Source organism: Hipposideros armiger, unplaced genomic scaffold (genome assembly GCF_001890085.2).
Source record: "Hipposideros armiger isolate ML-2016 unplaced genomic scaffold, ASM189008v1 scaffold_101, whole genome shotgun sequence".
In the NCBI taxonomy this organism is placed as follows: Eukaryota; Metazoa; Chordata; class Mammalia; order Chiroptera; family Hipposideridae; genus Hipposideros; species Hipposideros armiger.
Window position 1 is genome coordinate 2,205,812 of NW_017731451.1, and position 19,040 is coordinate 2,224,851.

The window sequence follows — 19,040 nt, forward strand, 5'->3', positions numbered from 1 at the left end:
CCCGGGAGCCCGCCCCGCCTGCCGCCAAGGCTCTTCCCACAGATAAACAAGAATGACTCAAGGGGGCTTTGCTTTGACTGGTACACGTGGTATGAGATCTTCTCAGTCAAGAGCAAACTGGTTTTTAAACGTATAATGGTGTTAGACACACAGTAGACTAAACAACGCTGGCCAGGAGACCTTGGCCATAAGTTTCCCCTAATTGCCAGGGTCTCATCTTTATCAAGGTTCTTGTGAAGAGCAGTTAGATAGTATATGTAAAAGTGTTTCATAAAATAGGTAGCATGTGTGTATTGTATTCCTTCATTTAATCAGTCAGCTTTTAAAATGATCACCAAGAATCCAGAGAAAGCTCTCATTTGAGTCACCTGTTCTACAGCCCTATGGGGACGGGGGTCTATAAAGCATCATTCACTGAACTGAATTTATAGATTTCATAGCATTTACTCTTCTCTAGATTGGAAGAATCAGCCTAAGCATTTTATGATCATTTGCCTTATCACAGATGCATATCAGCCATTATAGTATTGTGGGATTTTTTTAGGAAAGAGGCAAAGCATAATTAAATGCTATAATTCTTTTTTTTTTTTTAGAAAGGAATTTATGACGAAGCCATAAGCAGCTTCTTTAGAAATGTGGATACCAGGTAAGATGGGATTAAAGTCTATCACATAGCATAATGATTACTTTTCATGTCAACAGCTTGGGAGAGAATTCTTCAAAGGACTGTAAGAACAGTTGAGAACTGTAAAGATGTTTGACTTTTTTGTTTTTCTCATAGAAAGCAAATTTCTCATTCTCATATCATTAATATTCTCATATCATTCTGCAGAGCAAGACAATAGGTTTTCTTTTAGGACCATAATAAGGAACAAAAAGAACCGTCAGTGTGCCATCTTTTGTTAACTTGACCTTGAAATGAAGTTTCACTAAAGGAATGCTGAAAATGCCTCTGAGGGTATCTTGTTAATGCATTCAGTAATGACTAACTTTTGAAAGAAAGATACACTGTTTACATTTCTCTGATGTTATTTGTGGATGTAATATACAGAGGAATATTTGCTCTAGAAATAGAAAGTGCTAAAAAGGAGGAAAGCAGTTGTCAGATTACTTTTGTTTTTTTAATAAAGGGTATATGTGATTATATATCTTTTATCTAAAAGTAATTTGACACTCAGCGTTTGTTGATAAACTTGTAATGTTAAATCATTAAGTTCATGCAGTTTCAAAACACTGAAAGCTAAACTATGGTGGGCTTGAACTGAAAAATACATACTTAATATCCAGTTTTAATCTCATTCCATAAAAATTTCAGTTCCAGTTTGAATTAGTTGGTTGGGTATTTGAGGCAGTTACCTCCTGGGGAAGGTTAATTATTCCTCACTTCTTGGTGAATTCCAGAGTATGACCCTCAGCCTTGCAAACTCAGAATCCACGTTGACACCTTGAGAATGGATCCAATACAGGCAGAAAAAAACAAACTCAAAGAGAATGGGAAATTAAAAAGCAGAAAGTCAATTAGTAGTTGAAAAGCAGAAAGTCAATTAGTAATTGACAATAGGAACTATATCTCAAGAAGACTAAATACTCATTTTTCTTCAAAAGCACATTCTCTTCTGTAGGAAATCTACCTGAAAAGCTAGGTAATAGAAGGTTGCTTGATGACCATGGAATCAGACCAAGGGAAGTTTTAGTGTAATACCTTAATGGCTGGTGTCATTTATCTTTATTATATGGAGAGATCTGTCATATAGAAGAGATTTCCTCTTGTTTGTGAACTAGAAAAACCTCTTCCCTACATACTATTAAGAGACTCAAATTTGCTTTTGTAATACTTCCTTTTAGGTGATCCCTTCTGACTAAATTCCTACTCCCATCCCCGCTATTCTTTATGGCCAACCTTTGACTGAATATTGCATAGTTGAGACAGCCTGGGAGCTATTTTCTCTTAATAAGGTGACTTCACATAACTACTGTCATCTACTCTTTGTTTTATAATTTGACCTGAGAGCATTCTTTTTTTTTTTTTTTTTAAATTGGGGAATTGGGGGAAGGGGAACAGACAAGTTGCTGTCCTTTTTGTTCTTCAGTCTAGTTGTGGAGGACGTTGCTTCACTGGCCCAAGTTGCACCATCATTGCACTCTTCCCGGGCGAGGCAGATCAGTCGCCGGCTTCTGGATGGCCGCTCACTGTGGCTGCTGGCCGCTCACGCTGGCTGCTGGCTACACACGGTAGCCCATGGCAACCTACTGCCGCAGGGGCTGCAGCCTACGCCATCGCTGGCGACTCACGGCAGCCCAGCTCCAGGTTGAGCTGTTGTTCATCATCTTAGCTGTAGAGGGCAGTGTCACTGGCCCTCATATGTGGGATCCGAATCGGGGCCCTGCTGCTCAGAGCTGGCGTACCAAGCCAGCTCTTAACCAACGCGCCACTCGGCCGGCCCCTGAGAGCATTCTTATCTCCCCAGTATCAAGTGTGGGGAGAAGGGGCTTGGCGTCTTGCTCTTCTTTCCATGCACCATCAACACATGCAGTATCTGTTCCATAAGTTAATACAAAAAAATCTTTTTCAAAAACAAGACCATATCTTACATTTTTATATACACTTCTGTATCTGTTTGAGGAAATGATCATACCTTTGTAACAGCATGATAGGAATTTACCTGTACCCCAGGGGTTGGCAAACCTTTCCTATAAAGGACCAGGTGGTAAATATTTTAGGTTTTGCAGACCGTAAGGTCTGTGTCACATCTACTCAACTTTGCCAGTAAAGCATGAAAGGAGGTATAACTAGTATGTAAACCAATGGGTGTGCCTGTGTTCCAATAAAACTTTATTTTTAGGAGAACAAGTAGCTGGTCAGGCTTGGCCCGAAGACCGAAGTTTACCCTTCATATGTTCTGTCTTCTTGCAAACTATATTGACTCGTCCACTGGTTTTGGTCATGGATTATTTACTTTGGTAACTTATGTTCAACATGAAATTCTAGGAACAGTCTTAGATACTCAGTGGTATATAACTGGTAAGTTAGTTGCTATGTATTTGGCTACAGTAGGAAACCTCATTAATGGTGGCTTAAGCAATAAAGGTATCCAATTATCTCACATACAAATAAATCAGGAAATTGGATGTTCTAGGTTTGGTAAAGTGCCTTAAAGACCAAGGTACTGTACGTTGTTTCATCATTCTTAGTGTGTTGGCTTTTTGTCTTCATGTTTATTACTTCCTAACTATAAAATGGCAGCCTGCACTCCAGGAATCACATCCATATTCATGTTCACGGAAGGAAAACAGAAGGATTGGCACCAATTGCATCTGATCCTTTTTATCAGAAAAGCTTCCCAAAATATCCTCTCTTTCTCATTAGCCAGACTGGATTATGTGGCTAGCACTAACTACAAAGAAAACCGAGGAAAGCAGTACCTGATTTTTTAGACTAATGGGAGGTAGGCAAGGGAGAAGATTTGTTACCTTTTATGTCTGTCCACCTGGCCTATAAGTAGCCTTATTATGTAAATAGACTTTATTACCTGATAGCACTATTAGCCATGGGAGATCTTATGACCTTTTCTTATTTTTTTATCTTTCAGAGTGGTTGGTGATGGCGGCAGTATTTCCAAGGGGAAAATTTGTTCTTTAAAAGCAAGAGTAAGATATATACACTTGGATTCTTACATTGCATGTGTTTCTAAAATAACTATACTTCTTTAACTATCATTAAAATACAATTTTAATTTAACTTCTCAAATTAAAAAAAAAAAGGTATTTACTAAGTCACATTTAATACAAATATAATTAAGCAGACATTTGTTTTTACCTGAAACTTTAGAGGGAATATTTTGTGCTTAAAGTAAAAACAACAAACATACTTAGCATTTTTTCGAAATGTTTCAGGAGAAATACACATCTAGATAAGTGATAACAAAAGGATCTTTCTTAACTCTAACCCTGAAATACACACTAATACAAGTTAATTTTTCATTTGAAGATAATGGAAGCTTTATTTGCTCCCAATACAAAGCATCCATTTAACCACATTGTGGTGAATAAATACCATAACCACATAAGACCTGAACAAAAATGTTTTGAGTCAGTAGCCTATATTTAGTCTTAATATCATTCCAATACTTCTCTTCTGTGATTGTCTGCAACAAACTGCTTTTTCCAGTTGTTGATCAGTAATCTTTGTAACAAAACAGAAATGCAGTTTAGATGCTGTGGAAGTAATTGAGACAATAAGGATCAGACTGGGAGTAGTGGCTGAAAGAGTCGAGAGCAATAGTGTTGTGGTACCTGGGAACCATCTCCTTGTATCTGTGCTCTCTGATGTCCTTGGAAAATAAAATTTAGGGCAGAGACCATGTGATTGTAGGCTGTTGGGATAATTAACACTTGGTATACTCCATGCCATAGAGGGTGCCAACATCCCAATCCAAATCTTATTCAGAGAAAGAAATGTTGACATTTCCTAGACCACTCCCAGTTCGAGCTCTTTTCCACCACCATATCAGTAAGCAAGACGGGAAGTGGAGGAAACTCTATTGGAAAAGAATAAATCAGTGTTTCTGTGGCCTTTGACTTGTCCTAGAAGGTACCCTTCCATTACTCCTTAGGAGTCTTGGTATATTGTGATTATGATCACTGAATAGTCTAGGCTTCACAAGATAACTTGGGTCCCTCCACTGTGTCCAGTATCTGAAGTTAACAGGCAAATCATCAGAATTTTGTAAATCCTATATTATAATTTAGGGAAAGCTTAAAAGCCAGAAAGCTATCACCAGATGGCTCTGGAAGAAAATAATAAACATCAAATCCTAGACCAGCTGTGACTCCAGACCTTGGATGAATAATTTCTCCTAATTTGAATTAATTTCCAAAGGAGAAACAAATCAAAGGCCTGGTGTTACTAAGAAAAGACTGGAGGAGTTATATACTATGTCAGGGTTTAAATGCTAAGCGACTGACAGTGACGATGCTATCAAAACTGACTTGAGGAGGTGCTCGAATGTCAGTTTGTATTCTGCGTGCTCCTGCTTTTGCCAGATTGCAAGATAATGGAGGGTATGGCTTAAATATGTTTAATTCACCATTTAGGAGACAGTAACTAAATGGTTTTCCTTCAGACCAAAAAAAAAACCATATATATATATATATATATATATATATATATATATATATATATANNTATATATATATATATATGTATATATGTATATATATATATATATTTAATCTTCCTTAAATCATCTCAATAAATGAATTTTGTAACAAGGCCAGTATATGTTAAACAATGAGTATTATTGGAAATAGCTTTTAAAATCCCTGAAATTATCAGTAAATAACCCTATATAGTCTTGTCTACATAAAGTGTTTGTATATTTACTGCTGTATATAAAGGAGCATATTTGTCAGACATAATTTTATGGCCTTTCTAATTTACTGCTATAATATACAAATACTGTGCCATATACTATTATATAATGAAAATACAATATTTCTAATATACTGTATAATAATACTATTTTAATTGCCCGCTTACAGTAGCATAATTAACTACAAAATAATTAAATTCACATTTAAATGGACATAAATGGTAACTCCACTGGAGTCGATACTTTATAAATATCAAACTTGATGGTTTCCCTTTGATAAGATAATAGAGCATATAGTTGGATGGTTAAGAGTCAGTATTCTGCAGCCAGGCTAGCCAGGTTTGAATCTCAGCTCTACCACTTAACTAGCTGGCTAATCATAGCCAAGTTATTTAACTTTCCTGGGCCTCAGTTTCCCCAATCTGTAAAGTAGGGATGATTATAGTACCTATGCACAGGGTTGTGAGGATTAAATGGTGTGATACATATAAGCATTTAGAACAGTGACATATTTGGTAAGTGCTTAACATTACATGATCACAAGAGCTAAAACCCATAAACCAAGCCCTTTCTCTGTGACACTGAATCACAGAGTTAATCGCTTTATGGTGTATCCTAAGGTTATTTCAGAATACTTTCTTCAGCTTTGCTTTATTTATGTAACTATTTATTTGACTATTTCACTCTTCTTCCTCACTATAGAAAATATGGGAAGAAAGCACAAAACAGTGGGTGCAGGGGGTATATAACCCTACTGCCAAGCTATCCCTGCCTACATTTTACTCTATTTCCCTCCAGTCTTCTCTGTTTTTCTTTCCATAGTTTTATGTTTCATATTCTGATGTTCTTAGTAATAGAGGTTATCTCTTATGTCGGTAAAGTTTGTGTACGAATTAGACTGTGAGCTACTTGGGAGAAGGACCCTGTTAACATCTTTGACACCCACCTAGCGCCTTGGCTTTGCACATAATAGTAAGTTTACTGACTTGAATTGGGTTATTTGGGGCTGTTATTCACAAAGACCAGCATGGTTGCTCCTAGGGAGAAAATGTATTAACATACATTAATACATTAATGTATACATTAAAATACATTAAAAATTTATTGAGAATTTTTTCTAGTTAAGGTTACCTTCTAGATTTCTGAAACCTTCTCAAGAAATTTACGGTGTCACATAGGTACTGTAAAATAAAAGAATTGTTAGCAAATCAGTTGAGGGGATTATTCAGTTCCTTTACCCACTTGGTAATTTGGAACAGGATAAGCATTTAGAATCCATCTTTTAATTGAATTCCACCTTTTGAGCAGAGTAGAATTATTTTTTAATCTTATTCCAGAGTGTACATAAAGATTCAAGTAAAAATTTGATTAAGCTTAAATTATAAAAAGAACAATGTAACTTGTAGCTCATAGGTTATTTTCATTTACAGAGTGACTAAAGAAAAATATGCTAATTAAGTTTTATTTTTATTTTTCAGGCTGTCTTGATTGACATGGAGGAAGGGGTAGTAAATGAAATTCTGCAGGGACCTTTGAGAGATGTATTTGATAGCAAGCAGCTCATCACTGATATTTCTGGCTCGGGGAATAATTGGTGAGGATATGCTTAATATAAAAATGGAATGTCATCTGCAAAAAATGAGCAATCTTTCCTTCATTCTAATAGGTCCTGCTGACATTAAAGCAAAATGTAACGTGCCACACCTAACTCTAGGCCTTTTAGCCCATCACCTTTTCCTTGATAAATGATGGTGTTTCACAATGCTTGGAAGCTTCCTGCATCCTAGTTCTTCCTCTTTTTTTTTCTTTTTTTAAGAAAAAGATGAATCATGAAATATTGACTTACTAAATTCCTCATTGTAAATTGATTCTTGCATCAATACTAATGATAAAAGTTTTAAGTTTTTTATAAACTGTTCTCTTACCTATAGGATGACTTGACCCTCAAGTTCTCCAGTTGGTCAGATTTTATAGAATTGATACAGAGATGCAGGCCACAACAGTGCCCTAGCATTCAAGCTCAGGCTGTGTTTGGCCCTCTCCTTAATGGGAAAAAAGCTCCAACTGTGATCATTTAAAAATTTACATTGAGACTATTGTTTTAAAAATTAAGTAGCTCTTCGCTACTTGCAAATCTAATATTCATTATTTTAACTATTTGCAACCAGTCCCTCAGGTTCATAATGTGTAGTGATGTATAATTTTACTGAAGCATGAATTTGAATCTTGTGTTCTGAGAGAGTCACTTGGGGAGAACCAGTCACTAAGTAAGGGAGTCCACCTGACCACCCAGCTGGCTTTTCTCTCTTGTATAACTTATTCTGTAACTTTTGAGTTACATCTGACTGCATGTTGTGGGGAAATGATGCTCATGTTTTTAATTCATCATAGTGATACTTGCACATTTAGGCAGCCAAAAAGGCTTGTGGAGACTCATGACTATCAGTTTTCTACTGTGTGCCATTTCACGTAGTGATAACATGATGTGACCAATGCTTTTCTCATATTTTAAACCAAAATAGATTAAATTTTTAGGTCTTTGTAGTTTACCATATTCTGCTATTTAATATATAAAATTCACTGCAATCAGAGTTGATTTAAATGGAGATGAGAAAAAAACTATGTTAACTAAAATCTCATTTTGTTGTAATTATACCTTTAGAGAAAATTAAGATAAATTTAGAAAACCATAGTTGAATATCCATTGAAAATGAGCTATCTTATCAGAATACTTGAGCATTATAGATACATATATATTTGTTAAATTTTCTACCTAGCATCTCTGAGATACCATAATATGACTTATTGATATGAAATAGGAATAGAATTTACTTAATACAGTAAAATTACTTTTTCAAGTTTTTCTATAATCTTCATTTAGATTAGAAATAAAACTTTGAAATAATTAATGCAAAGAATTTTTTAAATGTGTTTTCTTTTTTTCAGGGCTGTGGGTCACAAAGTTTTTGGCAGCCTTTATCAAGAACAGATTTTAGAGAAACTCAGAAAGTCAGCAGAGCACTGTGATTGTTTGCAGTGTTTTTTTATAATACATTCCATGGGAGGAGGTAAACTTATTTATTCATTTGCCTATAACAATGTGAAAGTGCAACTGGGAATTCATTTTCAAATATAAGTTTAGTTTTCAGTCCTATGTTTGATATAGAACTATTAAGAGTGTGTGTATTTATGAATAAACCAGGGGTGCCAAAAAATGTATACACATGACTTATATTCATCTTTTGTCATCGGTATATACGAATATTGAGTATTACAATTTTAATACAGTTTTTTCCTTTCTTAAAATGTGTATACATTTATTTGACACCCTCTGTATATACATAACAGCTTTTACTTAAATGTTTGTCAAAGTGTCACTACTACCATTTTTTTTTAAATAAATCCTTTTAAGAGTCAATAGAATCTGAAAATTTTACTTCTTCTACCTTTAGTTTCTTTGACAAAGTTTCCAGCTACATTTCAGCATAGATGAGCTTTGGGGGAATGCTGACTTTCTCTTGAGAGTTTGCTTATGCAGCCCCGTATCCTAAGTAGAGCTAGGTATTCTGGCATGTTGGTAGGTATGCCTGTGAAATACAAAAAAATATATATCAAAACCCTTTCTCTAACTACCTTCAAACCTTTCTTGTGTCCACTCAGAGAAATAAGGAAAAGAAATCCTTTTAGTCAACTCCTTTAAATCATTCTTTACATGATAATTAATTACCATGACCTAGAATAAATGATCTACATCACTCTCTTTCCCCAGGGAAACATGTACCATGCAAGTGAAGTATTTTGCTTCCCTGTTCCACAAAATAAAAACAGATCATAATCTGCTAATTTCATAATAGGATTAGCCAATTTTTAAAATCTGCCACATTTTTTTCTCCAGGCTGAAATTAAGATTTTATTTTCAGCAGGTTATGTACAATTTATTTTATATATATATATAAAATTCAGTGTGATAGCATTTTAAAATTAAACTCATAATTGCTATGTAACCATTCCTTTAGAAGACCACTATAATCATTAAATTAAGAAACAAATTTTCTTCATACTAGTATAATTAACATGCAAGTTTTAAGTTTAAAAAAAAAGTTTAATTTATAGTTCATTATGGTGCCTTTTTAAAATTCCTCTGTTACTCAAAATCTCAGAAAATTACACTTTATTCATAATTCACTGAAAATGGCAAAAATAAATAATACTGAAGGTTAAAAATGAAGGTTTCCTTTCCCACATCTAATCCCTAGTGTCTCCTCACAGGTAATCAAGTTTGCCAATGTCATACTTCCAGATATTTTCTATGCCTATTAAAAGTGTGTATGTGTGTGTGTGTGTGTGTGTGTGTGTTTACATAAATGAAATCATGCAATACATATTATTCTGAATTTTTTCACTTTTATCTTTCCCGAGTGTTTTTCAATATCATCTCTGTCTCAGAGAATTCAATTGTGTGAATAGGTAATAATTTTTAAAGTCCTCATTGATAGATGTTAAGTTGTTGATGGCGTTTAGTTATAAACAATCCCAAGTGAATATCTAGTACATACATCTCTTTTCATTTGTGCCACTATAGCTGTAGGCAATATCCTAGAAAGGAAAGTGGAACCAAAGAATATGTACATTTTAAATTTTCATCGATTACTGAATAGCTGCCTACACTATTGCACCGATCCGTATTATTAGCAGCAGTTTATAAGTTTATGTCCCCACACTGTCATCAACACTGAGTATTAGAGACATAAATCTAATATGTGCAAAATTATATTGTCTTAAATTACATTTATTAGAAGAAAGATTGAGCATCTTCACATCTCTTTCCCATTTGTTTTGAGTTAGATATTTATATCCTTTGCCTATTTTTCTATTGAATTAATTCATATTTTTTTGGTTGTTGATTTGTGAGACCTCTTTTATTATAAAGAAATTTAGTCATCATAAGTATAGAAGACTTTTTTCTTAGTTTTCCTTTTTATTTTGTGTATGAGTTTTATATATAGTTAAGTTTTGTTTATTTTTAATATAATCAAAATGGTCTTTTCTGTAATGGCTCTGGTTTTGTATAATGCTTAGAAAGTCCTTCCTATTAAAGATTAACCAAAAAACAAATCTTCCTTGCTTTCATGTAGTATTTTTAACATCATACCCTTTTAATATTTACATGGGTTAGCACATTGGCTATTAAACTTTTTTAAATCAGAACAGCAAGAAATAGCGTTTTATATCACAGCCCAACACACACACAGAAGCTAAAGCAAAAGATTCAGAAAATATTACTTATGCACACCACATGTGACACATTGATATTTCTACTATTTCATTTAAGAAAAGAAAATACTGGTCCTAACCTAATAAATGATTTTCATAGCCCACTAATGGTTCAACCCATAGTTTGAAAAACACCAGGTTAGAGGATTCCAGTTTTATCTCTTTAAAGTTCTTGAAAATTTCTGAACTTACGTAAATGTAACTCTGTGTGTCAGAAAATTATCTGAATGGGATTCCTAGAGTTTCTGCTTTTATTTTTATTATTATTAATGAATTTATTTATTCATTTATTTTAGCTGAGCCATCCTGCCACCTGTTGGCAGCTCAGCAGCAGCTCAGCTCAGGCTGGGAATCGAACCAGCGACCCTGTTGCTGAGAGCTCACACTCTTGAGCGAGCTCTTAACCAACTGAGCCACTTGGCCGGCCCTCTGCTTTTAAATAGATAGTGAAAAAGCTTTCTATTACAATATTTGAAAATTTTGTAAATTCAGGGTGGTCAAGTGTGAATAGTTTTAACTCAGTGTTTAAGTTGCTTATGTCACAACAGTGTTCTTCAACATTAAGGCTGCATATTACTGAACCAAAGTTGTCAAGATAGTTTGGTTTTGTTAAGTTGCCTAATATCAAGTGTAGACTGAATACTCTTAGTTTAATGTTTTACTCTTCAATCAGTTCTTTTGGCATCATATAGATATAACTTAAATTTGAAAAAGGGTGAAATATAGAAACCCCTCCCAACCTCAGAGTAGGAGCCAAAGACTGAATTCAGGACTTTAAGCCTCAGTACCCATGATGTCTTCATTTCCTTCTCTGATATTAGATTAGTTAATATATAATCATAGGAATAAATTAAAAATTAAAAGTTTCTAATATATATTTCTACCAAAAAAAAAATAAAATTCCACGTTCTTCACAATTCTGATCCATTTATGCTGTTTTCTTTTTGAAACTTGAACCTCAGGAACAGGATCTGGACTTGGCACATTTCTTTTAAAAGTACTTGAGGATGAATTCCCAGAAGTATACAGACTTGTGACTTCCGTTTATCCTTCTGGTGAGGATGATGTCATAACTTCACCTTATAATAGCATCTTGGCAATGAAGGAACTTAATGAGCATGCAGACTGTGTGTTGCCCATTGACAACCAAGTAAGAAATGACATTGTAATTTATGGACGTACTGCCTATAAATTCATTCCTGTGTTATGCGTATGTGTTTATATGAAATATTCTTTTTAACCTTCCCATCAAAGAGAAAAAATAAGTTTGTTTCTTTCTCTTCTTTCCTTCCTGATAGAATGTCATCTATGTCCGCTCTTCTTAATAGCTTCTCTCCCAATATTTTTCCCTTGAAAGTCTTTATTTGACATCATTAGCAAAATTGACGTCATGGTGAATTCTGGAAAGTTGGGGACAACTATAAAGCCAAAGAGTCTGGTTACTTCAAGTGCTGGGGCTTCTAAAAAGCGGCAGGAGAAGCCCTTTGATGCCATGAACAACGTTGTGGCAAATTTGCTTCTTAACCTAACAAGGTAATCCTGTTGATGGTGTATTCCTGAAGACAGTGTAAAAACTTCACTGTGCTTTTGATGATGGTTGCAGTAGCATTTTTTTAGTTAAGTTGTAGGAGCTTCTTTGGTTTGCATTTTATTTTGTCTAGTGTTTTCAGATCTTGGAGTCATAGACCACAATTTTAATTTCTGTGACTCCAAAGCAGCAGACTATTTCTCCAGAAATATTCCATGGAATATTAATAGGTATTAAATAATAAAAGGTTTTGTGGTAGATACACTTGAGAAACACTTGGTTAGACAAAAGTAAACATTTTTTTACTATAGGATGTCTTAATCGTTTAAACCAGCTAATGTATACCTCCTCATTAGCTGGTAAAATATTTCCTTGACTTTGATTGCTGTGGTATTATTATATTTCAAATTATAGAGCAATTCAGCAGACCCTTGAGGAATTTAGTAAAGCTTACAGAATAATGAAATAATGATTGACCTATGTATTTAACCCAATCTAAAGTGTGTTTTAAGATTTTTTTTTTATACAGAGGGTGCCAAAAAATGTATACAGATTTTAAGAAAGGAAAAATCTATATTAAAATTATGCTGATGGTAACCAATTTGAGTACCTCTTGTAATTGCAGAAGTCAAACATGACTGTATTCATCTTTTGTTATCGATGTATATTGAATATTACAATTTTAATACATTTTTTTCCTTTCTTAAAATATGTATACATATTTTTGGCACCCTCTGTTTGTGTAATGAGCAACTATAATGGTGTGTTGGTTACACTTCAGATATTCCAGAAGTAAAAATTGCTGTAGATGTTGTGTTATATTTTTTCTTTATACCGCATATTCATGATACTAAATTTCACTAATATTGGGAAAAAGCATATATTCTCTACTGAAGAACAAGGTAGGAAAGGATTTAAGAAAATGCCTGCTGAATGTATCAAGCTACATTCAAAGTGTATCATTTTAAAATTAATTTTTTTCTCATACTTTAATGTTATTTTTTAGCTCTGCAAGGTTTGAAGGATCCCTTAATATGGACCTTAATGAAATCAGCATGAATTTAGTTCCTTTTCCACAATTGCATTATCTTGTGTCAAGCCTGACACCTCTATATACACTGGCAGATGTGAACATTCCTCCTCGAAGGTAAGATGTAGTAACTTTATTTCAATTACTTGAGAACTTGAATTATTTTTTTTTTAATTTTAAGAGAAAAGTTTAAAATAACCAATTATTTCTTCATATCATTTTTTTTGTGAGAACTATATAATAAAATATAGTTGATGACAGCCATTTTTCTATTATATGAATCTTTATTTAGAAGTCACTATTTTAAAATGTCAGTGTTAAACTATTTTAAATTGAATCTAATACCTAAATTTTTAAGCTTATGAAAATTAATATATAAGATTTAAGGGCTTCGAAGTATGACATACTTAAGTCTGAATCCTAATTGTCTCACTTACATGTGGCTAATTTGCCACTACTTTTCTTTATTTTTCTCTTCTGTGCAAATGAGAGTCAGAGTGCCTACCACATATGCTTATTGGGTATACTAAGTAAGAGTATCTTTTAAAGCCCTTATCAAAGCCCAGCACCTTAGAAGGTTTTCAGAGGTTACTCTGTATGGTAGCTCTTATAGATCATTTCCAAAACACCTTGTTTTATAACTGTGTGTCATTTTTAAGCATAAAGCTTACATCAATTTACTTAAAAAATGTAGTTGGAAAGTTGAAAGAGTACTCTTAAGCATATACAGCAATGATGAGCTTAAAACAGTCACACTGGCTGACATTCATAGTTGACTGAGGGAAAAAGTCCTGCCCAAGCTCTGTAAGAGGAAAGGATGTAAATGATAAAGTGAAAACAAGATTAAAGGTTTTTTTTATAATATAAGTTTTGGCAAGGTAAAAATTCTATACTGCAGGAGCCAGTAGCAAATAACCAGGTAATGCCAGCTAATAGGTAGGACGCTTTTTCAGCATGGGACGCTGATAACCTTAACAAGTTAAGCAACTTGCACAGTGTGTGGAACATGGTAATAATTCAGTAACTGTTCACTGTTATCAGCCCAGCATATTAAAAACTAGTGTATTTAAGTAAAATGTACAACTTTAATGTGGACACACAGAATGTAAATTGGTGCTGAACTATTTATTGTACAATAATGATAATCCAGACATTTTCCTTTTTAATATTAATTCTTAAAAGAATAAAGACATGGAATTGCTAATTAAAGGTCTGCATAAAGAAAAAAAATGTTTTACTTGGTCCTTCAACCTGCATATTTCAAAGCCAATTAAACTTTTTTAATCCTGCTTAGTATATTTTTATGTTACTTATATAATCTAATTTGTTGTGAAGGTTTGTTTTTAATTAAAATGTTTTAGTAAAAATCTATAAGGAATTTTAAAAATGTTACTCAAGGAACTTGTCACAATGTTCTTTCTATTTTTGTGTTCTATTTTTTATTTTTATTTTTTGCTTCTGCTGCACTGTAGATATTTCAAAGGCTGCCATATCAGCATATGGACACATTTAACCTTGAGTAAATAATAAATTGTTTTAAAATTGTACTATCAAAAGGCATAGTTAACGCTTTAATTTCTTAGTTTCTAACCCTCAGTCAGACACAACTGATCTCAGATTCATTGCACACAGATTTTCAGATATCTAACAGTTAACTTAAGTATCGTGACTCATCGCTTCCATATCTTCCCCTTCTACTGTAGCTTATCGCCAGTCATGTTTGTGACTTAGTACAGTAAAGACGTATTTCATAGCAGCACCTTTGTGTGCAATGAATCTGGGAGATCAGTTGCACCTGACAGAGGGCTAAACAAGTGAGAATGGTTTTGATTGTGCCTTACATTAATAAATGTCAGAGTGTGTATGTTTCTTGAGATTCCATATTTCTAATGTAAATAAAGGTAAGTATCTCAGTAGTCATAAATAGCTCCTTACTAGTTTTTATATTTTGTGACAAAAAGATAAATCAAGAATGAGTTTGCCCACTTCTTGTATAGAAGTTCTTAGCCTTTGTTGGGTTTCTTTAACTTCATATAAAAATGCCCAAGAATACATACACACCAGAATTTTGAATATAATAGCAGAGTATTCATGAATCCCCCAAAGCTTGGTATCCTCTATGGGAGTTTTTTATCCTTGCTGTAGGATAATTAGGATAGATTGTAAGCTCCATTCGAGGAAGTTTTTGTTATTTTATACTGCTGGGTCTCTTGCACTTAGAATAGTGCCTGGCACATAGTAGGCATTTAGTAATTATCTGTTGAATGAATGGGCAGCTCTTCCCAGATTTTCTGCAGATTCAGAACACAGAGCTCTGCCTAGAGTGATGTAAGGAACCTAATCATATTAGAATTGAATTAAGTGGGATTTAAGGACCAGACTGGGTCCATATTAATGATCTAAAGGCTGTGTATTACTATATATAAACCTTGTCAGTCACCCTATCTTCCTTTCTTTAACTGAAGGATTAAAGAATGAAGTTAAAAGACTTCATTCACTTAGAAGTCTCCCTTTTCAGGATTACTACTACAGAATTTCATCTTTCATAGAAGAGCCTAAGATTATCTTTTGGTAGTTTCCTCTTAATTATAACTAATTGATGATGGACTTTACAGATGATATATCTTAATGTTGTAGGCTTTTAATTAGTTTTGATAGCGCTGATACTATGAAGTATTGTAGATAAGCTTACTGAAATAAGTAATGACACAAGTTTCCGAAATCAAGTTTCAGAAATCAGTACTACATAGAGCTCACTAATGATGTAGTCAACATTTTATAGCTACCTGAACTCACCAGTATACTTCAGAAGCTTTTTATTCCAAAAACCATATATTGTATGATTTCCTTCTCACATTTCATAAAAGATTGCTTTGAGAAAATGATAGCTGAGATTTAGAATACATTTGTGTGTGAAGTTCATTTACCTATAGATGATTATCCTTCATTTTATAGTTATGCACAGAAGAAAGATGTAATGTTTTGTATAAACAGTGACTTTCATTGCTCCAGGTTGGATCAGATGTTTTCAGATGCCTTTAGTAAAGATCACCAGCTAATTCGAGCTGATCCCAAACATAATCTCTACCTTGCCTGTGCCCTCATGGTTAGAGGAAATGTCCAAATTTCAGATCTTCGCAGAAATATTGAAAGGTTTGATTTTATGTTTTTTCAAGATAATTTTTGTGCACTGCTTGCTACTGTAGCATAGTAGTTAGGGTGGCCTCTTAGAATTCTAGCATTGCCACTTAACTAAAGTGTAACCTTGTGCAAGCCACTTAGCCTCTCTGAGCCTTATTTTCTTCAAATGTAAGATAAGAATGATAATAGTACAAAATTGTTATTTACAAGTACTAAGTGATGTATGAGGTGTTTTATTTCCTGAAAGTGTTCAGAAAACTTAACTATTATTTTTATTACCACGACTACACTGCTTCTTAGTTTATTTTAGTATTTCTTGACAGTTTATTTTTTAGGAAAACTGTTCTGTTAAATTACAAATAAGGAAAATCATGCTATCTTCATTTCTTTTCATCCCCAGATTTCTAATTTCTAATGTTAAGGAATGTGTTTCTAGCTTTTTGAATCACCATCACAGCCAATCTAACATCCTCCTACTAAGTGTCCCTTAGTTCACTGTCAGACTGTGCCATAATACAGCTAATAGTATACATTCTAAACTAAGCAATTAGAAGGGTACCATCAGTAATGTCCTAGTGTAACTAATGTCAGCTGCTATGATATGGCAGACGTTTTTAGTACCTTACTTCTTACCCTGAATTCTTGTATCTCAGATTAAAACCTTCTCTACGGTTTGTCTCCTGGAATCAAGAAGGTTGGAAGACCAGCCTGTGTTCAGTGCCTCCTGTGGGACATTCTCATTCATTGTTAGCTTTGGCAAATAACACGTGTGTGAAGCCTACCTTCGTGGAACTGAGAGAGAGATTCATGAGGCTCTATAAGAAAAAGGTAATTATCAGTACACCTTTGTAAGGGTATGTGTTTATTTTGGCTATTTAAGATGTCTTCTCAAGAATAACACTGTTACAAATCAAGATGAACCTGTCTGCTATATTCCTGGTACTGACTAGAACCAAAGAGGAGAGCCTTACTCAGACTGTCTAACAGAAATCTCAGGAGGTTATAGGATTTGAGTTCTCATTTCTCTTGGAAAGCTGAGTGGACTATCATTTTAATAAAGAATGTTTACAATATAGGATAGTTATGTGGATTAAATTTCCAGAAAATAGTCAGCATTATCCAGTTTTATTCTTATTTATAGGCTCATCTTCATCACTATCTACAAATTGAAGGGATGGAGGAAAGCTGTTTCACAGAGGCCCTGTCATCTTTATCAGCACTCGTACAGGAATATAACCAACTGGACGCCACAAAAAGCATGCCTGCGGAAGATTTACCCAGACTAAGCGTAGCTGTATAAAAAAGAAACCCAAAAATACTTTGACTTTTTCTTAATTTCACGTTGGTTTTTATCATACCTCTGTGTTTCAGAAAACCCAGTTTATGTTTTTCGTATTAGGAAGTATTTTTGTCTGAAAGACTAGTTCCATTTAAACACAGTTTGTTGTGTGAAATTAATAAAGTCCTAGTACCTTAACTTCAAAGATTTGTCTTTAGAAAATCCCCCTTTTCTAAAATTGAGAGAACAGAGTTCTTAAGTATTTATTTTATTTTATATAATCTCATATTTAGGCATTTATACAAAATAATCATGTTCTCAATAAAAGTCTTATACAGATATTTTTTTATATTTATAATTTATGTTTGTATATTGTTTAAATTCATCCGATTCTTTAAAAATAAGTACAGGGAGTTGAAGAACACAATGTAAATATTCCTGTGTAATACCCACTAACTTTGGGGATAGGTTTTATCACAACTATTAAGGAGGTTTTGTTTCTTCTTTGGATAACCTTGTTTGTACTCAAAAGAATCAATTTACATTTATTTTTAACATGCATTTATATTAAGTATAATGCTTTGTTATCAAACCAGTTGATTTTATAATAATAAATGTCCATATTTTTAAACAATGCTACTTGTTATTGTTTTGCTTGTCAGCATTTACACAAGCAAACAGAACATTATGAAGCCTGATATTTTCTTCCAAACTGTGCAGTACATGCCTTTATAATAGGCTCCTAAAAGTGTTCCAGTTACTGTTATCTCCAGTTTTAATCTTTAACATTTATTTATCTTTAATCACAATTTATATTTAAAATCCACAGGTTGATTTATCAATTCAGGAAGTAATTTTTAGGAACAAATTATCAAGCCAACATAATTTGTTGTGTGCTTTCTTTAGTGTTATATATTTTAGGTTTCTTTTCAAAGTAAGGCTACTGCTCTTGGTCTTTATCTTGGAAATTTAGTTTTTTACAATATTTGGTATAAAAACTTTTAGATTACAGTTGTCAACAGTGCCCAATGAAATTCTGTTTTCTACTTCCTAAAGAAACCTTAATAAACTGATATTGAAGACAGGGCAATGGAAACTATAAATATATTTACAGTTTAACCTATTCCTATTTAAGAATTAATCTAGAATTCTTGCTCCCCCTATAATTATCATCTGAATGAAACGCAGACCAGATTGTCGAAGTACAAATAAAGTTTTAAAATTTTAATATGCTTTTTACATATCTTCAACAAAGTATTCCAGATTCTATAGAATAAAATATTTTCTTGTAAATTGTGCAGTTTTCTATTATATATGAAAAAGGTAGAACAAAGTATCTGTGTATTATATAATTATTAATTTTAAAGAGTTCAATTTTAAGGTTTTCAAATTTTATATACATTTGTAGTAGAACCT

General features: G+C 33.4%; 1 protein-coding gene across 1 annotated transcript in view; it reads left to right on the forward strand.

Moving 5' to 3' along the window:
• TUBE1 (tubulin epsilon 1) overlaps positions 1-18,393 on the forward strand; it is an 18,788-nt gene extending 395 nt beyond the window's left edge. The window contains exons 3-12 of the mRNA XM_019646383.1: positions 594-646; positions 3,591-3,648; positions 6,851-6,966; positions 8,319-8,440; positions 11,609-11,796; positions 12,004-12,179; positions 13,181-13,321; positions 16,217-16,357; positions 16,999-17,173; positions 17,487-18,393. Coding sequence (XP_019501928.1) covers positions 594-646; positions 3,591-3,648; positions 6,851-6,966; positions 8,319-8,440; positions 11,609-11,796; positions 12,004-12,179; positions 13,181-13,321; positions 16,217-16,357; positions 16,999-17,173; positions 17,487-17,645 — 1,329 coding nt within the window. The 3' untranslated portion in view covers positions 17,646-18,393. The remainder of the gene's footprint in view (positions 1-593; positions 647-3,590; positions 3,649-6,850; positions 6,967-8,318; positions 8,441-11,608; positions 11,797-12,003; positions 12,180-13,180; positions 13,322-16,216; positions 16,358-16,998; positions 17,174-17,486) is intronic.
• The last annotated feature ends 647 nt before the right edge of the window (positions 18,394-19,040 follow it).